Here is a 21,248-nt window from a genome sequence, read left to right on the forward strand (position 1 = left end):
CCCACCACAGCAGCCCCACCCTCTGGGCCCGGGCCTGGGGAGCAGTAGTGCTTCACAAAGACGCCATTGAAGCCCATCCTCTCCTCCCACCCCTCCAGCCTGGGCTGGACTCTGGGCTACTGCTTCCCTCAAAACCTCTCATTTTCTCTCCCACTTCCTCTGTGCCCCACATGGCCCCAGGGTTGGGACACATGGCTGGGAGCCCAGAACACCAGCCTGCCCCTGTAGGCCTCCATGGACCAAGCTCAGCATCCACCACTCCACCCATCATCCCCTGCTGTCTGTCCGGGGGCACTCATCTTCCAGGGGAAGGCCCTAATTTGGAAATATTCCCAAATATATGCCCCTCTGCGTGGGTGACTCATGGCACTTGGTTAGAGGACCTGTAGCTGAGGCCAGCGCCCAGGGGGCCAGGACTGAAGCAAGAGCCAGGGAAATCACTTTCCTGCCCTGGCCTCCTTTGAAAGGGACCAGAAAGGCAATGAAACAAGAAGGTCAAGTGCCTGGAGTGAGAGTCCCGTGACTCAAGAGTTCTGGGGTGGAGTGGGAGGGAGCCACCCTGACCCCAGCAGAGGTCTCCGCAGTGCCTATTTATGGAGGCCGTCCACCCTGAGCCCTGTGGAGCCTGGCATTCAGCTCTCCACCAGGATGAGGTCTTGTCACCTGAGAGGGATGGCTGCCATGTTAAGTTCCATATGATTTTGAACTAATCTCCCACTGTCTGGAGGCAAATCTTGAGCCAGCGGAGGAGCAGTGGCTGCTGGTTATAGAACCATCTGGAATCAGGGATTTAGAATGGCTGAAAACCCATGACTACCGTGTGAGCTGCAGGTGTGGGGTCTGCAGCTCCCAGACAGCAATCCCAGCCAGCAATGAGCCATCTAGCCTTGGCTCTGGGGACCCCACTGTCATGTCATCCCTGGACAGGCTATGTTGTCCCTTGGGTCTGACCTGAAGTCTGCCCCCTGTAAATCCCATGGCACCTTCAGAGTAGCAGAGTTGGGGGGAGGGTAATAACTCAAGTTTGGGACGGCCAAGCCTTGTGGGGGTGATAATGGAGGGTTTGCTGGGGAGGAGGTTCCGGAGAGGCTGGCACCTGAGCAGGTCCAAGAGGCAGTGTCTCCCTTGTGATGGGAGCCCAGACAGGAGGCAGACACAAGGCAGGGAAGGGGCCCTCCAGTCCTGTCCAGTGTCCAGAGTTCACGGTGGACCAGAGTGTGGACCCAGGGTTCCCATCCTTACCACCCACTCACCTCCTCATTGCCTGTGGCTGCTGACCCAGGCACACCCACACACCACCCACATGGCCATGCAGGCTCCGTGCCCTCCGCACATCCCTTTGCTGTCCTTCCTTGGAGATGGGAAAACCGGCCCAGAGCAGCAGCCCCACAGGCTCTGCCGGCAAATCAGAGACCTGTCCACCCCACCCCACCTCCTGTAAGTGTCCCTGGCCTCAGGGCCGAACACTGGTGTTAAGAAGAGCTGATCCCCTCACCCTGGGTGGTGTGGCGGCACATGCCTATAATCTCAGCCAGGAGGCTGAGGCAGGAGGATCCCAAGTAGTCTGGGCAACCCCTAACTCAAAATAAAAAAAGGGCTGGGATGAGCCCTTTGATGGGCCCAGGTGGTAGAGCACCCCTGGGTTTAATTCTAGTACTGAAAAAAACAAAGGTGAGGGTGTCCCTTGAAGCTCCAAGGGAAGGAATCTGGCCCATGGTCTAGAGGGCTGGGTGACCTCAAAGAGGGCCTGGCTGCTGGAGCGGGGCACCAGGCCCTCTCCTGCTCTCACACAAGGCCAGCATTCAGCCTCCAGGTGGGCCACCCCCAACACACCCATCCTCAAGGGGAGACAGAGAGGACTTCATCCTTGCCTCGGCCCTCCCACGCACTGCACACCATGTCCCCCTCAGGCTACCTCAGACTCCAGCCTCACCCAGACCTGCCACCCCTGGTGCCAAACCCCAAGGGGCTATGGTGGAGAAGTCCAGCTCCACCCAGGCGGGACCTCTCCCTCCCCCGCTGGCCCCCTCCTCCCTCCTGTCCAGGGAGGCAGGGCCTCTGCCAACGTCCTGCCTTCTCTGTCCTCCACCTCCTGCCTCTGCCTTGGTCTGAATCCCTGGGTTTACTCTGTGGAGGAGGAGAGCATCTTCATTTCTTTCTTTTTTTTTTTTTTTTTTTTTATCCTTTGATACTAGAAATTGTACCCAGGGGCACTTAACCACTGAGCCACATCCCAACCCTTTTCATTTTTTCTTTTGAGATTGGGAACACTGACTTGTTTAGGGCCTTGCTAAGTTGCTGAGGCTGGCTTTGAACTCACGATCCTCTCGCCTCAGCCTCTCTGGCTCCTGGGATTATAGGTGTGCGCCACCGCGCCGGGCTTCTTCTTCTAAGTTTCAATCTCTCTCTCAGGCTCACTGTCTCCAGGTTGGCTCTCGCATCCCTGCCTTCTAGCATTTGGGAATGAATGAATGATGAATATGCCCCCCCTTCCCAGCCACCTCTCCCTTAGAGCAGCACTCAGTGCCCCCCAACACTCCCATGCCCGGGTCTCCAGTCCCAGCCTCAGCTGGGCCCTGGGCATTTCTCACTGGCCATCCTGCCCGGTGGCTCTGGGCTCCCACTTACTCCCTTATAAAGTCAGGCAGCAGCAGACACCCAGGAATGCTGCCACCGCCCATGACGCACGCCGGCTGTGGGGCCTGCCTGGCTGCCCCCAGGCAAACGGGAATGTGGCGGAGAGCAGGGCACAGAGGGATCCGCTGCCAGGGAGTGGGGTGCCCCTGGGGAGCCTGGGAAGCAGGCCTCGGGTGGCTAGGCCAGGAACTGCAGCTCTTTCTGCCTCCCTGTCAGGTGCTTCTCCCCTGGAGCCTCCGTGTGTCTGTCTGGAAAGTGCAGTCTATCTCAGGCTTGGGCTGCAGACAACTTTGACATTGGGGGACTCAACTCCCAGGAATTGGAGGTACAGGGCGGGGATGGCTGGAGGCCCCAGGCCTGATTCCCCAGACTGTCCTAGGGCAGGAGGAGCCAAAGACCAAGCTAGGGAAGGACCAGGGCAAAATAGAGGTCCAGGCTGGCATGCATGGCAGAGAGGACAAGACAGAGACAGGGACAGAGGCAGCTGGCGTGTCCCCAGACATCCTGAGAACTCTGCAGGCTCTGCAGCAGCCTCAGGTTAGGAAAGGCTGGGGCCTTGCCCTGCCAGGAGCCTAATGCACCGAGGTGCTCCCCACACAAGGACCCCTTATCCCAAGAACCTACTGACAGGCAGAAGGTCGGGCATATGATAAGAAGCAGGCCTCTTGCTTAGGGCTCCCCGGGGGCAGGGACCAGGTCCCCATTCACACACATCCCAGGGATGCCCCCAGGGAGCCAGGAGATGCCAACACAGCCCATGACCTGCCAGATGGTGGCTTGCTGGGGGACCCTGACTCAAGCTTCATCTGCCCATCTGAGAAGGGGATTGGCAGGAAAGGACACAGGGCTTTTTCTATGCCCTCAGGTCTCAAGAAGGACAGAGCCGCCCCACCCTGGGCCCAGGCAACAGCGCCCTGCACAGCAGAGCCCTGTTCTGGGAGGAAGGGTGGGCAGCTGAGGGCTTCTCCACCTTCGGCCGACCTCTCGGATGGGCGCCAGCGGGAGGGGCAGGAGCCCTCCAGGAACACACGGCTGCTTTCACACCACCAGGCCCAGCCAAGCAGCAGCGGGCAAGCACTAAGGGGCAGGACAGGCCTGGGCACAATCGCTGCTCTGTCCTGGCAGCTCCCGGCCCACACGCGCACACACACAAACACATAGCCTTATGCAAACTCAAAGCACACCCCGTCAGCCACCCACTTGCACACACTCGCGAGTACACATCTGCATAGCCCTGGATACTTCCCTATGCACCTTCCTCCAGACAGGGAGGCCCAGGCCCACGCTGTCCTCCTGCTCCTCTGCATGTCCCCCAGGCCCTCAGGGCATCCTGCTCCTTCTATGCTGAAGGCTTGGTACGACCCTGGCAGCCCATACCATTAACCCTCTGCACATCCATACTGGAGAGCAGACTCCTGGACCTGGAAGGGACCTCCAGGATCAGTCCCCAGAGTCAGAAGTGAGAAGGGGTGGGAAGGAGTGTCCATTTCACAGAATGGTACCACTGAGACCTGACCTGCCAGTGAATGGAATAGTCTACCCAACTGCTGCAAGTCTGGGCTGGTGTTTTGATAAATCTTTGGGGTCAAGAGAATGGAGGGCAGGTCTCAGCTGTGCGATGCCTCATCACCGCCCATCTCTCCCCACTACACTGCCCTAATCTGGTCACTACACCTGTCGTGGCTCATGCTGCTTTTTCCTTCTGCTTCTCTACCTTCTAGAGCCACTAGGGGATGAGGGGGCAGAAACATCCTCTGCCCCACTGAAGGAGGACCTGTGTATTCCCACTGGCCCCTCACATGGCCTCACTGCCCACCTCAGAGATGGTCTCTTCCCCTTCCTCTCTTCATCTGTGGCACCCTCACCTCCTCCAGGAAGTTTTCCGGAGTTGGCTCAGTTGGAGGCTTCTTTATCCTGCACCCCTCTACATTCAAAGCCCCCTTCAGCTGCTCCCCCACCTCCAGGACAGGGATTCCAGGTTCTTGCAACTGTAGCCCATCAGAGAGGGTAAGAGGGGCAGAAGAAGAACAGAAGTAGGGGGAGAGGCTCTGTCAGAGTTTCCAAAGCCCTGGCCAGCAAGGCCTCTGCCGGGACAAGGGGCTGCCTGGCCTGCGTACTCCAGAGCACAAGGCAGCCAGTGTGAGCCCCTCCTCGCCTGTACCCACAGGAAACAGCAGGGCCCAGCCCCTCAATAGGCCCATTCACACCCCAGCTCTCTGGAAAGTACCTCTGCTTCCTGCCGCCCTCCCACTCTGGCCAAACAGACTGCTGCTCTCTCCTGTGGGAGGGGGCTGGCCGCAGGTGGCTGAATGGTTAGGGCCAGCCATGTACTTCAGTTCCTGCCTGGCCCAGCGCCCTGGCTTCCACCACATCCCAACCAGTTTACGTACACCTTCAGTGCAAGGGAGTGTGGGTGGGCTGGCTCCCACCAGGGGAGGGAGAGGCGCCCCCTTCCTTGTGGGAGACCAGCAGGTCAATGTTTCGCAACAGGATTTCTGGAGGGGAGGGGGAGTCTTGATTTGACATGTTTACTTCTTTCCATGATATAAATATTCTCACTGTGGGCAACATCACCTGGCTCACCGAATTCCTGAAACTTTAACACTTGGCTCTTGCCAGCTGCTGTGAGCCACCCCAGCCCATCTCCATGGTGGCTCCATCCTGTGGGGGCTGCATGCCCCATCCTCTGTGCCACGGCTGCCCTCAGTTTAGCATGCTGTGTTGTGCTCTTAAGAAGCAATGATCTGCCAGGCATGATGACACATTCCTGTAATCCCAGCAGCTTGGGAGGCTGAGGCAGGAGGATCATAAGTTCAAAGCCAGCCTCAGCAAGTTAGCAAGGCCCTATCTCAAAGTAAAACACAAAAAGGGCTGGGGATGTGGCTCAGTGGTTAAGCGCCCCTGGGCTCAATCCCTGTTACAAGAAGCAGAAGCAATGACCTTGCCTATAGGTGCCCCTATAGGCACTCACCACCTGCCAGTTTCCTGGTCTGTCCCTTACTGGCCTGAGGTGCTCTGGGCCTGCTGAGCCCACTGGGCTGCACCTGCCCAGATGCTTTAGCATTCTTCCTTGATCCTGTTAGCTCCCAGACAAGGTTCCAGTGTTACCAGCAGTGCTGGCAAGAGAAGGTGCTGGAGGGGATTCCAGCCCAGCCTAGGGAAGAGCGATATCTTTCTTGCACATCCCTCCCAGGGCACGCAAGGCTCAGGCCCCTCCAGTGGCTGATGCTACTTCCTCAGGCAGATGTCAGCTGGCTCAGGCTGGCTGGGGACCAGCACGTGTGTGGCTGGTGCCAGATTATCCCTATCAAGGCCATCAGCCTGTGCTTATTCACAGGGTTTCAGGGGAGCCCAAAAGAGCTGAGTCCTCCTTTCCCCCATTCCTGTCTGCCCCCCACACCCAGCCCCAGCCCTGGTCATCTGCAGGCGGAGTCAAGGTTACAATTATTCTAAACACTGCAAAAGGAATGGACCAGAAATTGTGGTGGCAGGTTAGAGATCAAGGGAGGCTAATTTTAGGAAACTGCCTAAAGAAAACAGTAACTAATAAAAGAAAGTGTCCCAGTGTGGTACAAGAGGAACCCTACGCAGTGACCAAACAGGCTCTGCTGTTTTGGGAGCCCTCTTTGGCCTGCTCAGCAGACCCTTTGGCCTCCCACACCGTGTCTTCAGCCTCAGGCCCCAGATTGTCCTGAGGGAGGAGGATCTCAGCTGTTGTCATCCCAAACTCCTTGGCCATGGTGGAAACATAGGGGTGGATCTGAGTGCTCACCAGGGACTGGTAACAGCTCTGTAGCAGGAAGCAATAGCAGTGGGGATGGAGGAAGTTTGGGCCAATTTTGGGTCTGACACTGCAAGTGGTTTCCATCTGGCCTCCGAGCCTTTGCTCCTTGGCAGACTCAGACCAACAAGCCGCTACCCCCACCCCAAAATGCAGCTGTAAGAATGGCCTAGGAGAAGAGCCGGGTGGGTGGGCTGTCTGTCTGAGAACCACCATCAGGCATCAGCATGGCCCCAGCCAACCATGAAGGTAGACGTGGTGTGGCAAGGATTTCCCAGGAACCCTTGCCGGTATGGTGCCCCTGGGGGCACCCAGGAGAAGGAATGTTAGCACGGATTAGCTTGGATTAGAAGTGATTCTTCTGACACTCCATTTCAAGGCTCTGTGACCACCAAACAAGGTTTTCAGGCCAGGGATGGTTTCCTATGGACCAGGGAGGTTCCACACTGAGGCAAGAGTCTCTGGGGCCCCAGAGAGGAGAACCAGAGCTGTTCGAGGCCTTCTGCCCTACAACCTCTAAGAAAGGGATCTAGATTACTGGAAACTTCTGGTCTGGCCTTCTTCATGTCCAAGGCCTGGACTGGACACAAGGTGAAACTGTGCCTTCTGCTGGGAGCAAGAGGATTCCGGGAGCTGGCCAATACTCTCAGGCTGGGCCACAGAGAACCAGGAGGGTACCTCAGCCCAGGACCCCCTCCCTGCAGCCACCTGCCTATCTCTGCAGCACCTCTCCTCCTCCAGGCAAGGTGTGAGCCTTGACCACAGCTCCCTCTCTCACCCAGCCTCCTTCTTCGGTGAGAACCACCTGGAGGTGCCCGTGGCCACTGCCCTGACCAACATAGACCTACAGCTGCAATTCTCCACGTCTCAGCCTGAAGCCCTTCTTCTCCTGGCAGCAGGCCAGGCTGACCACCTCCTGCTGCAACTCTACTCCGGACGCCTACAGGTCAGTGACATTCCTCTGGGAGCAGGGACAGGATTCCTTCTCTAGCTTAGAATGATGCCCAGCTGGTCACGTGGCCTTATGCAAGTACTTTCACCTTGGAGTCTCAAGTGCTGCACTGCAAATGGGTAGCAGCATCCCAGAAAATGTGACTCCCTCTTAAAAAGACTCTGCCCCCCAGCCACAGCCACTCTGCAGCAGTCCCCTGTGACCAGCCTGGCCCCTCACCATGTCCCTAGCTAGACTTCAGCTCTGAGCACCCTGAACCGGTTCCCATTCCCTGGCCATCGGCGACTTCTGGCTGCAGGCCTTTCCTCTACCGTGTGTTCACCCTTCCCTGGGCCTGCTGAGCCTGGTCTCCTTCCCATCTCAATGCAAACAGCCTGTTTTATTCAGCTTTTTTTCTGCCGTGACTAAAAGACCTGACCAGAACAATTGTAGGGGAAGAAAAGTTGATTTGGGGGCTCACATTTTCAAAGGTCTTAGTTCACAGACGACACCTCCTTTCCTCGGGGCTCAAGGTGGGACAAAGCATCATGGTGGAAGAGCGTGGCGCTGTTCACATCATGATCAGAAGGCAGAAAGAGAGACTCCACTTGCCAGATACAAAATATATACCCCAAAGCCATGCCCCCAATGTACCACCTCCTCCAGCCACACCCCACCTGTCTCAAGCTACCACCCAGTTAATCCAATCATGGGATTAATTCACTAATTGGGTTAAGACTCTGACAACCTGATCATTTCTCCCGTGAATTGCACTGTCTCACACATGTGCTTTTGGGGGACACCTCACATAACACATCCCTTCGCCCAGAGAGTCCCCTGGTGCTTACCCTACCTAGGCCCCCTCTCCTGAGCTCCCACTGTCCACTGGGCATCCTCTGGCACTGCATTAGTTAGGCTGTGTGGCTACTGTTCATCCTGATGGTAATGGCCAGTATTGCCAGCTGAGCCTCCTCATTTTTCCCTTCATCCTTTAACACAAGCTTTATTACCAAGGAATCTTCTGGCTCTCCCTTGAGTCTTCCCTCTAATCATGAAGAGTGTGAGAACCCAGGGTCTTAGTCCACATCTGGCAGATCCATCTGCTCCACACCCCAATGGGAAGAGGACTGTGGCCTGATCAGTCTGCTGACGCCATTGCTTCTCACTGCCACAAGGTGTCACTGTGGAACCCTGGCCTGGTGCGGTCTGGTGCTGATGCAGTTCTGCCCTGCAGGAATGATGGTGGTGGCCACCCTGTAGAGGGTGCTCCATACTGGGACTCCCAAGGTCCCATGCTCTACCACCACCCATTCTACTGTCTGGTTGTGGAAGTATCAATACAGCCAGTTCTGGTGTTGATGTTATGGAAGACCCCCACATACACGGAGTCCCCGTCCCCCCAAGTCAGGGAGATTTTCTTTACTAAACTATCAAAACACTGATTGAGTTCCCATCCCTGAACAGTGAGCCCAGCCGCCTTTAGTCACCCCAATGGCCTTCAATGACTTTGCCTTCCTTATGGGGTCTTTCAGACAATTTCCAAGTGCTCATTTTTTTGGAGGTAGAATTTTCTAGAACCCATGGTGATTCTTCTGGCACCTCTCACCCAAGGAAAGAGGAAGAAGAATAAAGATATGAATCGAATCTTTGGGAGAACATCTTGCTCTGCAGCAGTCCCCTGTGAGCAGGATCAGATTCACATCAGGGTCCCTGAGTCTCTCCAGACCTGGCTGAGTTCCTTTTGCTGAGTTTTCTGGAGATGAGTAAAGAAATGGCAAGAAGGCAACAAGGGCCCTTGTCCTAGGACCCCTTTTTCAGGGAACCCCAAGTGTGAGGGACACACTATGCTTTTGTAGGGGAAGGGTGGATTCAGGGTGCCCTGATCTCCCTGTCTCTCCTCAGGTCAGACTCGTCCTGGGCCACGAGGAGCTGAGGCTGCAGACACCGGGGGAGATGCTGCTCAGCGACTCAGCCCCCCACACTGTGGTGCTCACCATTTCAGACAGCTGGGCCCTGCTCTCTGTCGATGGGCTTCTGAACACCTCCGCCCCAGTCCAGGGAGCCCCCCTGGAGGTCCCCTATGGGCTCTTTGTGGGGGGCTGTGGGAGCCTCAGCCTGCCTTACCTGAGAGGAACCAGCCGACCCCTGAGGGGCTGCCTCCATGCAGCCACCCTCAATGGCCGTAGCCTCCTCAGGCCACTGACCCCTGATGTTCCTGACGGCTGTGCTGAGGAGTTCTCTGCTGGCAATGATGTGGCCCTGGGCTTCTCTGGGCCCCACTCACTGGCTGCCTTCCCTGCCTGGAGCACTCAGGACGAAGGCACGCTGGAGTTTACGCTCACCACCCAGAGCCAGCAGGCACCCTTGGCCTTCCAGGCAGGGGGCCGGCAGGGGGACTTCATCTATGTAGACATATTCGAGGGCCACCTGCGGGCTGTGGTTGAGAAGGGCCAGGGCACCGTGCTGCTTCACAACAGCGTGCCTGTGGCCGACGGACAGCCCCATGAGGTCAGCATCCACATGGATGCTCACCGGCTGGAAATCTCTGTGGACCAGTACCCCACACGTACGTCCAACCGTGGGGTTCTCAGCTACCTGGAGCCACGTGGCAGTCTCCTCCTGGGGGGACTGGACACAGAGGCCTCCCGTCACCTCCAGGAACACCGCCTGAGCCTGGCCCCGGGGGCTGCCAACGCCTCCCTGCTGGGCTGCATGGAGGACCTCAGCGTCAATGGCCAGAGGCAGGGGCTGCGGGAAGCTCTGCTCACTCGCGGCATGACGGCCGGCTGCAGGCTGGAGGGAGACGAGTACGAGGAGGACGGCTACGGCCCCTACGAGGCTTTCTCCACCGTGGCACCTGAGGCTTGGCCAGCCATGGAGCTGCCTGAGCCATGCATCCCCGAACCCGGACTGCCTCCTGTCTTTGCCAACTTTACCCAACTGCTGACCATCAGCCCACTTGTGGTGGCCGAGGGTGGCACGGCCTGGCTTGAGTGGCGGCACGTGCAGCCCACACTGGACCTGACTGAAGCTGAGCTCCGTAAATCCCAGGTGCTGTTCAGTGTGAGCCGGGGGGCACGCCATGGCGAGCTGGAGCTGGACATCCCTGGTGCCCAGGCCCGGAAGATGTTCACTCTGCTGGACGTGGTGAACCGCAAGGCCCGCTTCGTTCACGACGGCTCTGAGGACACCTCCGACCAGCTGGTGCTGGAGGTGTCAGTGACAGCTCGGGCACCTGTGCCCTCTTGCTTACGGAGGGGTCAAACTTACCTCCTGCCCATCCAGATCAACCCTGTCAATGACCCACCCCGAATCATCTTCCCGCACGGGAATCTCATGGTGATCCTGGAACACACACAGAAGCCTCTGGGGCCCGAGATTTTCCAGGCTTATGACCCCGACTCTGCCTGCGAGGGCCTCACCTTCCAGCTCCTAGGTGCTTCCACCCGCCTCCCTGTGGAGCCCCGAGACCAGCCTGGGGAGCCGGCCACGGAGTTCTCCTGCCCGGAGCTAGAGGCCGGTAGCATCGTGTACATCCACCGCGATGGCCCCGCACAGGACCTGACGTTCCGTGTCAGTGATGGGCTGCAGGCTAGCCCCCCAGCCACACTGAAGGTAGTGGCTGTCCGGCCAGCCATCCGGATCCGTCACAGCACGGGGCTGCGCCTGGCCCAGGGCTCTGCCACCCCCATCTTGCCCGCCAACCTCTCGGTGGAGACCAACGCTGTGGGGCAGGATGTGAGTGTGCTGTTCCGAGTCATGGGCACCCTGCATTTCGGGGAGCTGCAGAAGCAGGGGGCAGGGGGGGCGGAGGGCGCAGAGTGGTGGGCCACGCAGGCGTTCCACCAGCGCGACGTGGAGCAGGGCCGGGTGAGGTACCTGAGCACCGATCCCCAGCACCACTCTGAGGACACCGTGGAGAACCTGGCCCTGGAGGTGCAGGTGGGCCAGGAGACTCTGAGCAATCTGACCTTCCCAGTGAGCATCCAGAGAGCCACGGTGTGGATGGTGCGGCTAGAGCCGCTGCACACCCAGAACACCCAGCAGGAGGTCCTCACCACAGCCCACCTGGAGGCTGCCGTGGAGGAGGCAGGCCCGGGGCCCCGGTCCTTCCACTACGAGGTGACTCAGGCCCCCAGGAAAGGCAACCTTCAGCTACAGGGCAGGAGGCTGGCAGATGGCGAGAGTTTCAGCCAGGATGACCTGCAGGCTGGGCGGGTGACCTATGGGGCCACAGCACGGGCCTCAGAGGCCGTCGAGGACTCCTTCCGCTTCAGGGTCATGACCCCTCCACACTTCTCCCCGCTCTATACTTTCCCTATCCACATTGGTGGTGACCCAGATGCTCCGGTGCTCACCAACGTCCTCCTCTCAGTGCCCGAGGGTGGTGAGGGTGTCCTGTCTGCTGACCACCTCTTTGTCAAGAGTCTCAACAGTGCCAGCTACCTCTATGAGGTCATGGAGCGACCCCGCCACGGAAGGTTGGCTTGGCGGGGGCCACAGGAACAGGCCACCATGGTAACATCCTTCACCAACGAAGACCTGCTGCGTGGCCGGCTGGTCTACCAGCATGATGACTCCGAGACCACAGAAGATGATATCCCATTTGTGGCCACCCGCCAGGGCGAGGGCAGCGGTGACATGGCCTGGGAGGAGGTTCGGGGTGTCTTCCGAGTGGCCATCCAGCCTGTGAATGACCACGCCCCTGTGCAAACCATCAGCCGTGTCTTTCACGTGGCCCGAGGTGGACAGCGGCTTTTGACGACGGACGACGTGGCCTTCAGCGACGCCGACTCGGGCTTCACTGATGCTCAGCTGGTGCTGACCCGCAAGGACCTCCTCTTTGGCAGCATCGTGGCTGTGGATGAGCCAAGCCGGCCCATTTACCGCTTCACACAGGAGGACCTCAGGAAGAGGCAGGTCCTGTTTGTGCACTCAGGGGCTGACCATGGCTGGCTGCAGCTGCAGGTGTCCGATGGGCAGCACCAGGCCACCGCAATGCTCGAGGTGCAGGCCTCCGCACCCTACCTCCGTGTGGCCAATGGCTCCAGCCTCGTGGTCCCTCAAGGAGGCCAGGGCACCATCGATACCGCAGTGCTCCATCTGGACACCAACCTGGACATCCGCAGTGGGGATGAGGTCCATTATCACGTCACAGCTGGCCCTCGCTGGGGGCAGCTGCTCCGGGCTGGCCAGCCAACCACCAGCTTCTCCCATCAGGATTTGCTGGATGGGGCCATTCTCTACAGCCACAATGGCAGCCTCAGCCCCCGTGACACCCTATCCCTCTCTGTGGAAGCAGGGCCAGTGCACACAGATGCCACCCTACAGGTGACCATTGCTCTGGAGGGCCCAGTGGCCCCACTGCAACTGGTTCAGCACAAAAAGATCTACGTCTTCCAGGGGGAAGCAGCTGAGATCAGAAGGGACCAACTGGAGGTAAGGAGCTGGGTGGACCAGGCTGGGCCAGGTGGGGCCTCCATTGCGGCCTCCTGCCGAGCATGCTTGTGTGCTGGGGATGTGAGTGCTGGCTTCTGGGGTGAGTGTGCCCTTGCCTCGATGTGTACGTGTTGTGGCCCACAGGTTCTGGGGAACTTGTGGGACACACATCTGCCCATGAGTTGTATGTGCCTTCAGATATACACACGTGTGCGCCTGCTGTGGCTAGCCATGCAGACTCCTGGGCTATAGATAGACGCTCAGAATCTTTGAAGTGGAGCCCAAGAGTCTGCATTCTAGTAAGTTCCCAGGGAGGTTATCATGGGCACAGAGATTTGAGAGTTGCTGGACGTGGAAACAGGCTTCAGTGTCTCTCAAGTTCCTGCACTCTCAGTTCCTTTTCCAGGACTGTGACAATCGGTGAAGGGCTTCTCACCACCCAGGAACCTCGCAGCGCAACCACAGGCTGTCTGGCAGGCTCATTGACTTGCTGTGTGATCTCGGGCCAGGCCCTTGCCCTCTCTTGGCTGTATTCTCCTACACTGCCAGATTCTGAAGCCCTTCTGGTTCTGAGTGTCTGGAGTTTTGGAGAGACTGACTAAACACATCTGGCGTCAGGATGTCCCCCCACTAGAGAAGGCTGCATTTGAACCAGGCTTTGAAGAATACAGGGTGTCAATAGCAGGGGAAAGTGATGATATTCTAAGCAGAGGCACAGGATCAGAAATGTGCATTTGGTGGTAGTGTTTAGCCTTGTTTTTTGTGGCTCCATTTCTTCAGATGAGGGAGCACCCCACAGCTTTTGGGCAGGTCCCCCTCCAGACTCTCTGGGATCTGGAGTGTGGGAGCCTGAGCCTCTAGGAAGGACTGGGCGCCCTCTGGTGGCCAGAGATTGTAACAGCAGGGTGGGGGACAGAAGGCTCCAGGCAAACCAGGAATCACCTTAGCAGAGTCTGAGTACAACCCTGCGTGTGTGTGTGTGTGTGTGTGTGTGTGTGAGAGAGAGAGAGAGAGAGAGAGAGAGAGAGAGAGAGAGAGAATGTGTGTGTGTGTGAAAGAGAGAGACGGCCCCTCTGTGGCCTGCTGTGAGTCCCCACTGCCTTCTGTTGACCAGGCAGCCCAGGAGGCAGTACCGCCAGCAGACATCGTGTTCTCAGTGAAGAGCCCCCCAAGTGCTGGCTACCTGGTGATGGTGTCACATGGTGCCTCAGTGGATGAGCCACCCAGGTTGGACCCCGTGCACAGCTTCCCTCAGGAGGCCGTGGATGCGGGCCTCGTCCTGTACCTACACTCCCGCCCTGAGGCCTGGCGTGATACCTTCTCCCTGGACGTGACCTCAGGCCTGGGTGCTCCCCTCGAGGGCATCCTTATGGAGCTGGAGGTGCTGCCCACTGCCATCCCCCTGGAGGCGCAGAACTTCAGTGTCCCCGAGGGTGGTACCCGCACCCTGGCCCCTCCGCTGCTCCGTGTCACTGGGCCTTACTTCCCCACTCTGCCAAGCCTCAACCTGCAGGTCCTGGAGCCGCCCCAGCACGGGGCCCTGCAGAGGGAGGAGCAAGCTCAAGATGGGACCCTCAGCACCTTCTCCTGGAAAGAGGTACAGCTATCCGGGAGACCCAGGGGCTGTGCGGTTGCCCACCCCTGGGCACAGAGTGAGGAGCCCCAGAAATTCCCAGTCTAGGGGTAGGTACCGAGAAGAGATGGGGAGCCACAGACTTTAGGGACCACCTTGTTTTATATCTCACTTTCCCCTCAATCCCTCCGGGACGTAGAAATTATTCTTCCTGCCTTCCCCCTATGGAAGCTAAAGCTCTGAAGAGGCGGTCTCCTCCTACACCCAAAAGCAGGACACGAGGGTGCTGGGCCTAAGACCCCCTGTAAGTCCCAGTCCTGCTGGGGCCTGACCGCCAGCCCTGCGCCTGCCTGTAGGTGGAGGAGCAGATGATCCGCTATGTGCACGACGGGAGTGAGACGCTGACAGACAGCTTTGTCCTGGTGGCAAATGCTTCTGAGGTGGACCGCCAGAGTCATCCCGTGACCTTCGCCATCACCATCCTGCCAGTTAATGACCAGCCCCCTGTCCTCATCACAAACACAGGCCTGCAGGTGGGAGCATCCCTGGGACCACCCCTATCTCTGCTCCTATGAAGAGGCCAGGGTCCCCTACTTCCCTGCATATAGTACACCCCCTCCAAGTCTCAGTTTCCTCCTCTGCAAAGTGGCACATGCCTTAGTAGGTTGTTGGAAGACGAGATGGGATACCGTGCCGAGGATAGAACACAGGAGTGAGCTTTCGTTGTTGAATGCTTTCAAGTGCAGCCAGTAGCCTCGTGAATGGCTACACTGGCCCTGCTAGCTCCTGGACTCACTTGTAGCAGAAGGCTTTTCCTAAAACAAAACACCTGACAGAATTTCTTACAAGTCCTTAAGGGTGGTCCTGAGGTGGGGAGAAGTTAAGCCTCCACCTCCATCCTCCACAAGCAGAGGCCATAGCTGGGCTCTCCCGACCCTTATGCCACTGCAGAGCAGTGGCACCCCCACTCTGCAGAGGTGAAGATTGAGGCCCGGACAGGATAGATGTTACTTGCGGAACAGAAAGGCTGCAGCTTGGCCCAGCCCACATGGCACAACACGGGATAGGCAGGGCTTTGATTGCCAGCTTCCGGGGTGAAGACAACCCCCGTCAGTAGGAGCTCTATAAGGTTCCAAGCAGGAGCAGTGGCTCATGCCTGTAATTCTGTTGACTCAGGAGACTGAGGTGCAAAGATAGAAAGTTCAAGGCCAGGCCGGGCACCTTAGCAAGGCCATATCTCAAAATAAATTTTAAACCATGTCCCCACCTTTTTTTTTTTTCTTTGTACCAGGGATTGAACCCAGGGGTGCTTTACCACTGAGCCACATCTCCAGCCCTTTTTATTCTTTATTTTGAGAGTCTTGGTAAGTTGTTGAGGTTAGCCTCCAGCTTGCAATCCTCCTGCTGCCTCAGCCTCCCCAGTCATTGGGATTACAGGCATGTGCCACCATGCCTGGCTCAAAATAAAAAAGGGTTACGGAGGTAGCTCAGTGGTAGCGCACTTGCCTCACATGTGCAAGGCCCTCGGTTCAACTCCAAGTACTAAATAATTTCCAGAAAAGGGCTGGGCTGTCTCTGACATAGGGCACAGAGTCCTTTGTGGTTCAGGATATACCTTGGGGGGCAGCTGGGGGGCGGGGAAACCAGTATGACTCAGACTAAAGGCTGCCTGGGCAATCACCGGCCAGGAATGCTGTGTGGCAGTTTGGCCACCAGGTGGTGCCATCCACCCATGTTTGTGTCCCCAGCCCAGGGCTGGAGCCTCCTCTTCCTAGGGCTGTAGGAGGGAGGAGCCCAGGAATGCCAAAAGACCGTTGTTTCTGGGAATGGGGGTCCCTCTCAACACTGCCCATGAGTGATTGACCCAGAAGGACATGTAACCCGACCTAGGGGCAAGACCCCACCCCTCAGATGGTGGCCCCAGGGCAGGAGAACGGGGGTGGGTAAGCTTGGCAGGGATGGAACCTTCACAGGCCTATGTCCCCAGATGTGGGAGGGGGCCACTGTGCCCATACCTACTGAGGCCCTTCGGAGCACAGACGGCGACTCGGGACCCGAGGACCTGGTCTACACCATTGAGCAGCCCAGCAACGGGCGTGTAGTGCTGCGCATGGTGCCAGGCACCGAGGTCCACCACTTCACACAGGCCCAGCTGGACAGCGGGCTCGTACTGTTCTCGCATAGAGGTGAGTGCTTGGGTTTCTGCAGCCAGTGGGGATGTCCTGAGGGTAGGGACCCGTCTTGGGCCAGTGGGATTCAGCTCCACCCCTGTCCTCAGGAGCCCTGGATGGAGGCTTCCGCTTTGACCTCTCTGATGGGGAGCACACTTCCTCCGGACACTTCTTCCGCGTGGCAGCCCAGAAGCAAGTGCTGCTGTCGCTGGAGGGCAGCCGGACACTGACTGTCTGCCCAGGTGGGTCTGCTGAGTAGCTGGGGCAAAGCTGAGGACAGCCACCAGGACCATGTGGCCTCTGGCGGCTGCAGGGTTTGTCTTGGCTCCTGGGCAAAGGCTGACCAGCCCTTTTTGCCTCTCACAGAGTCTGTCCAGCCTCTCAGCAGCCAGAGCCTGAGAGCCAGCTCCAGCGCAGGCACGGACCCCCACCACCTGTTCTACCGAGTGCTGCGGGGGCCCCAGCTTGGCCGGCTATTCCACGTCCAGCAGGGCAGTGCTGGGGAGGCCCTGGTGAACTTCACTCAGGCTGAGGTAAGGGCCCAACTCTGCAGCCACTGCAGATCTCCATCCAAACTCAGGTGACCTGCAGGGCCTAAAGACTTCCACATGGGGCTGAGGTTGTAGCTCAGCGGTAGAGCACTCACTTAGCACATGCAAGGCGCTAGGTTCAATCATCAGCACCACATAAAAATAAATAAATAAAGGCATGTGTCCAACAACAACTAAAAAAATATTAAAAAAAAAAAAAAAGACTTCCACATGAACACAGGTACCAGCTCCAGCATCATTAGCAGCAGACCACCCCCCTCCCTAGGGCCTGCACTCCAGGAACTGCCAGGCAGGTGGAGCAGGTGGGGTTTAGTGGTCCAAGGGAGCAGGACAAGGATACAGAAGGTCAGGGCTGCAGGGTCCCAAAGCAAGGATAAGGTCCTGGGGCCCAGTATCCGGGGAAGCTGCAACTAGATCCTAGAGGCTTGGAAAGATGCAGGGGAGAAGGCAGCAGAGGCAGCCCAGTAGCTGGTGAGGGGGCGGTGCTTGGTTCAGGGGATAGAGCTTGAGATGAAGTTAGGCTGAGGGCAGAGGAGTGAGCCTGGGGCTTGAGTCAGGTGCCCGCAAGGAGCAGAGTGGGCTGTGGGAACAGCTCGGTAGACAGGCAGCTGAGTAGGCCAGGCTGGGAGTGAAGTCACTGCCACCCATCAGAGCAGCTTCAGAGTATAGCTGTCCCTGGGCATACCAGGGCCACCAGTCAGAATTAGAACTCTCAGTCACAGGTAAAGGCAGGCTGTTAGGCTGCTGGGATTGCAGGGCTCTCTGCTAACTGCATCTGTGGGGCCAGCCGCCATCACTGCCTCTGTAGATAGAGGTGCTGTGAGTTTCCTGACAGCCTTGTCTTTCCCCAAAGGCAGAGAAGAACACGGGCTCTGCTGAGCTGCCAGTGCCCCTGATGCTCCTGCCCAGAGGCTGTGTTGGTGTCCAGGCCCAGCACAGGATCCCAGTTAGTCCTGAGTAGGGGCAGTCTTGGGGTGCTCAGGACTGGTACTGCTTCAAGGACCTCCCAGGGGTCCTGCCTTCCCTCTAAAACAGTAGACCCCCACCTCTAGGTCCCTTTCCAACTCCCTCTCCTCTCCTCCCAGAGACCTCCTAAGCCCTAATCATTCCTTCCCACCCCACCAGGGTGCCCAGTCTCTTCTGAGAAGCACCACATTAAGTGGAACTCAGCACGTGACAAGCCAGTCCCTGCCTCAGCAAGTAGCGCAGACAGGGAAGGGGATGGCTTTGACCAAGGTGGAGGGAGAGCTCTTAGGTCTATCGCATCAATGCTGTAAAGCTGGGTTTCCTGTTCTCCTGGAACCCCAGCTCCTACGAGGGCCCCTTGCCTGCCCCCTCCCACAGCAAAATACCCAGCAGGCCAGTGGCTACAGCAGCTGAGTACCCCAATTCTCTAGGAGCCGTGACATTGAATATTCAGGAAGGGAGAAGGCACAGGATGAGGCTGTATGTACCCCTCCCCAGCTCTACAGTCCCCACATTAACTTCCCTCATACCCCAGAAAAGTGAAGAGCTAGACTGAATGGCCACCAGGGGCCCAGGCTGGCAGTGTCACCCAGGGAGGCTGGGAAAAGGCTATGTGGCAGAGACACCTTCCTCCACTAGGGGTAGGGGGCAGGGCAGGACCAGACTGGCAGTGTTTTAATAGCACCGCTGTCCTACATTGCTCTGAGCTAGGCAGGGCAGGGATCAGGTGTCCCCACTTTGCAGATAAGGAAACTGAGGCTCATGGAGGTCAGGTGAGAGCATGTGGCTAGTAAGAGACAAAACCAGCACTGCCTTCTGACTGCTGATCTTCCTTTCACCAGAGGACAGTGCTTGTTTCCCGCAACCCAGGGATCCCTCCTCCCTGGCCTGGGTTTACCTGACTCCCCTCCAGACACCTCCTACCCACAGGAGTTCTGGAATACAGGCATCCAGCCTCCTACACCCACTGCTTGGGGGTCTCCATTCCCTGGCAGCCTGTTCATCAGCCTGGGAGTCTTTCATTCTTTGCAATCTACATCTGAGCCACAGATGTGTTTTATTTGGGCACACTTTGAATTTATATTTTTAAGTTAACCATCAGCATATAAATCATGGTGTTCCCAAAACCCTGATTATCCATTTCTTAAAAGGCCTGTGTTCTCTCTTGTAGCAAACTCCTGAGGATCAGCGCCTCCCTTAGCACAAGATCTCCTCCCCATTTAGACCAGTTTGTTCCCAGCCCACCCCAGTCCCCGCTGTGCCTGGAGTCTCTGCACACTAAGTTTCTATTCAGAGCTGGTGCCGTGGCACATGCCTGTAATCGCAGCGATTGTTGGAGGGGGTTGAAGTCACAGAAGCAACAGGGTTATTATGGGGCCTTTGTGTTCAAATGGTGAGCCATTATAGAATTTGAGCAAAAGAGTGACCTAATAAGCTGGGGACAATGGTATATGCTGTAGTCCCAGCTGCTCAGGAGGCTGAGGCAGGAGAATCACTTGAGCCCAAGAGTTGGAGACCAGCCTGGGCAACATAGCAAGAACTTGACTCAGAAGAGAAAAAAAAAAAAAAGATCTTAACCTTGACTTTTTTAGTCTCACTTTGTTTCCATATAAAGAACAAACTGTAGAGGGCGCGGGCCAGCAACCAAGCCTGGAAGTTATTGCTACAATCCAGGCAGGAGATGTGGTGGTGAAGAACAGCCACAGAGGACTTCTGTGGTTCTTACTGAGACACTGATGAGTTGAGCTGCCATCATCTGTGGTGGGAGACTGGGAGGCAGGGCAGAGCAGGAGTCCAAATGATCTGTGAAGCTTGAGATGTCCATTGGACATCCACATGGTACTGCTGAGGACTTGGGTAGAAATCTAAGTCTGGAGCCAGGTGTGGTGGGTCACGCCTGTAATCCCAGCAGCTTGGGAGGCTGAAGCAGGAGGATCACAAGTTCAAAGCCAGCCTCAGCAACTTAGCAAGGCCCTAAGCAACTCAGTGAGACCCTGTCTCAAAAAACAAAAAGGGCTGGGGATGTGGCTTAGTGGTTAAAGCACTCCTGAGTTCATTCCCCACTACCAAAAAAAGAAAGAAAGAAAGAAATCTTTCTCAGGTCTCAGGTTCAGGCAAGAGCATTCTGGACTAGAGATATGGATCAGGGGTCTTTAGCAGAGCTGCTGTCTGAGGCCCTGCATCTGCTTGAAAGCACCAGGGAGTCTAGCAGGACAGTCAAAGGCCTCTCCATAAGACGCTGGAGAGAAGTAAAGAAACCATCAATAGTCTGTGAGCTAGGAGGAGAACCCAGAGGGTAGAATGTCCCAGAAATCAACAGCTATCTTGGAGAAGGACTGCTCCATTGGTCAATGATGCCAAGCAGGTCCGTGAGGCCGGAGACCCTGCCCCTGGGTCTGACACCCCTGAGCCCCCTGGTGCCCTTGGCAAAAACAAGTTTCGGATCACAAGCCTGAGTGGAGCGACTGATCATGGTGGGGGGGGGGGGCACTGATCCAATTGGAGAAAGAAGGGAGATTATAGAAGTGGTGTGTTTAGTAAGTCAGAGAGGAAGGGACCTGGTGGATCACAAGGACTTGCAGTCGATGGGAGCACAGTTAGATGATGGCATTCCCCAGAGACTGAGAGCTGGGGATTGGCACAGCTGGTGGAACTGGGATAGGAACCCAGGCAGCTGAGCCCAGCCCTTTGCTGCCACCCAACTGCCTAATGGCGACCCCTGGGCTGGTGAGGCAGAGAGCAGAGTATACACGCACACAGGCCTGGGCACAGCTGGGAGAGCACAGAGTGAGGCTGGGCACTGGAGTATTGGGGAAACAGGAGTGCCCAGTGCCGGTGCCAGCCTGTAACCCCCAACAACGGTGTCTCCTTCAGGTATATGCTGGGAATGTCCTATATGAGCACGAGATGTCCCCTGAGCCCTTCTGGGAAGCCCATGATGCCATAGAGCTCCTGCTGTCCTCGCCCCCTGCTCCTGACATGGCTGCCACCCTCGCTGTGACTATCTCTTTTGAGGCCACCTGTCCTCAGCGTCTCACCTGCCTCTGGAGAAACAAAGGTGAGAAGCTGATGCCCTGGCAAGGTTGGGGCTGAAGGGAGAGGCCCCACGAGGAGGGCTACAGGACTGGTCAGCAGCTCCTATTACAGCTCCCCGAGATCTGGGAAGTTATAGGAAGGCTGGGTTGGGGGCTTTGTGATG

General features: G+C 57.3%; 1 protein-coding gene across 1 annotated transcript in view; it reads left to right on the top strand.

Annotated features, from left to right (window-relative positions):
* The window catches only part of Cspg4 (chondroitin sulfate proteoglycan 4), a 36,201-nt gene that overhangs the window by 12,100 nt on the left and 2,853 nt on the right, over positions 1–21,248 (top strand). The window contains exons 2-9 of the mRNA XM_046428101.1: positions 7,201–7,364; positions 9,252–12,788; positions 13,903–14,385; positions 14,718–14,894; positions 16,349–16,547; positions 16,640–16,774; positions 16,899–17,065; positions 20,924–21,107. Coding sequence (XP_046284057.1) covers positions 7,201–7,364; positions 9,252–12,788; positions 13,903–14,385; positions 14,718–14,894; positions 16,349–16,547; positions 16,640–16,774; positions 16,899–17,065; positions 20,924–21,107 — 5,046 coding nt within the window. The remainder of the gene's footprint in view (positions 1–7,200; positions 7,365–9,251; positions 12,789–13,902; positions 14,386–14,717; positions 14,895–16,348; positions 16,548–16,639; positions 16,775–16,898; positions 17,066–20,923; positions 21,108–21,248) is intronic.

Source organism: Marmota monax, unplaced genomic scaffold (genome assembly GCF_021218885.2).
Source record: "Marmota monax isolate L192 unplaced genomic scaffold, Marmota_monax_Labrador192_F-V1.1 WCK01_AAM20220418_F8-fsc00111, whole genome shotgun sequence".
In the NCBI taxonomy this organism is placed as follows: Eukaryota; Metazoa; Chordata; class Mammalia; order Rodentia; family Sciuridae; genus Marmota; species Marmota monax.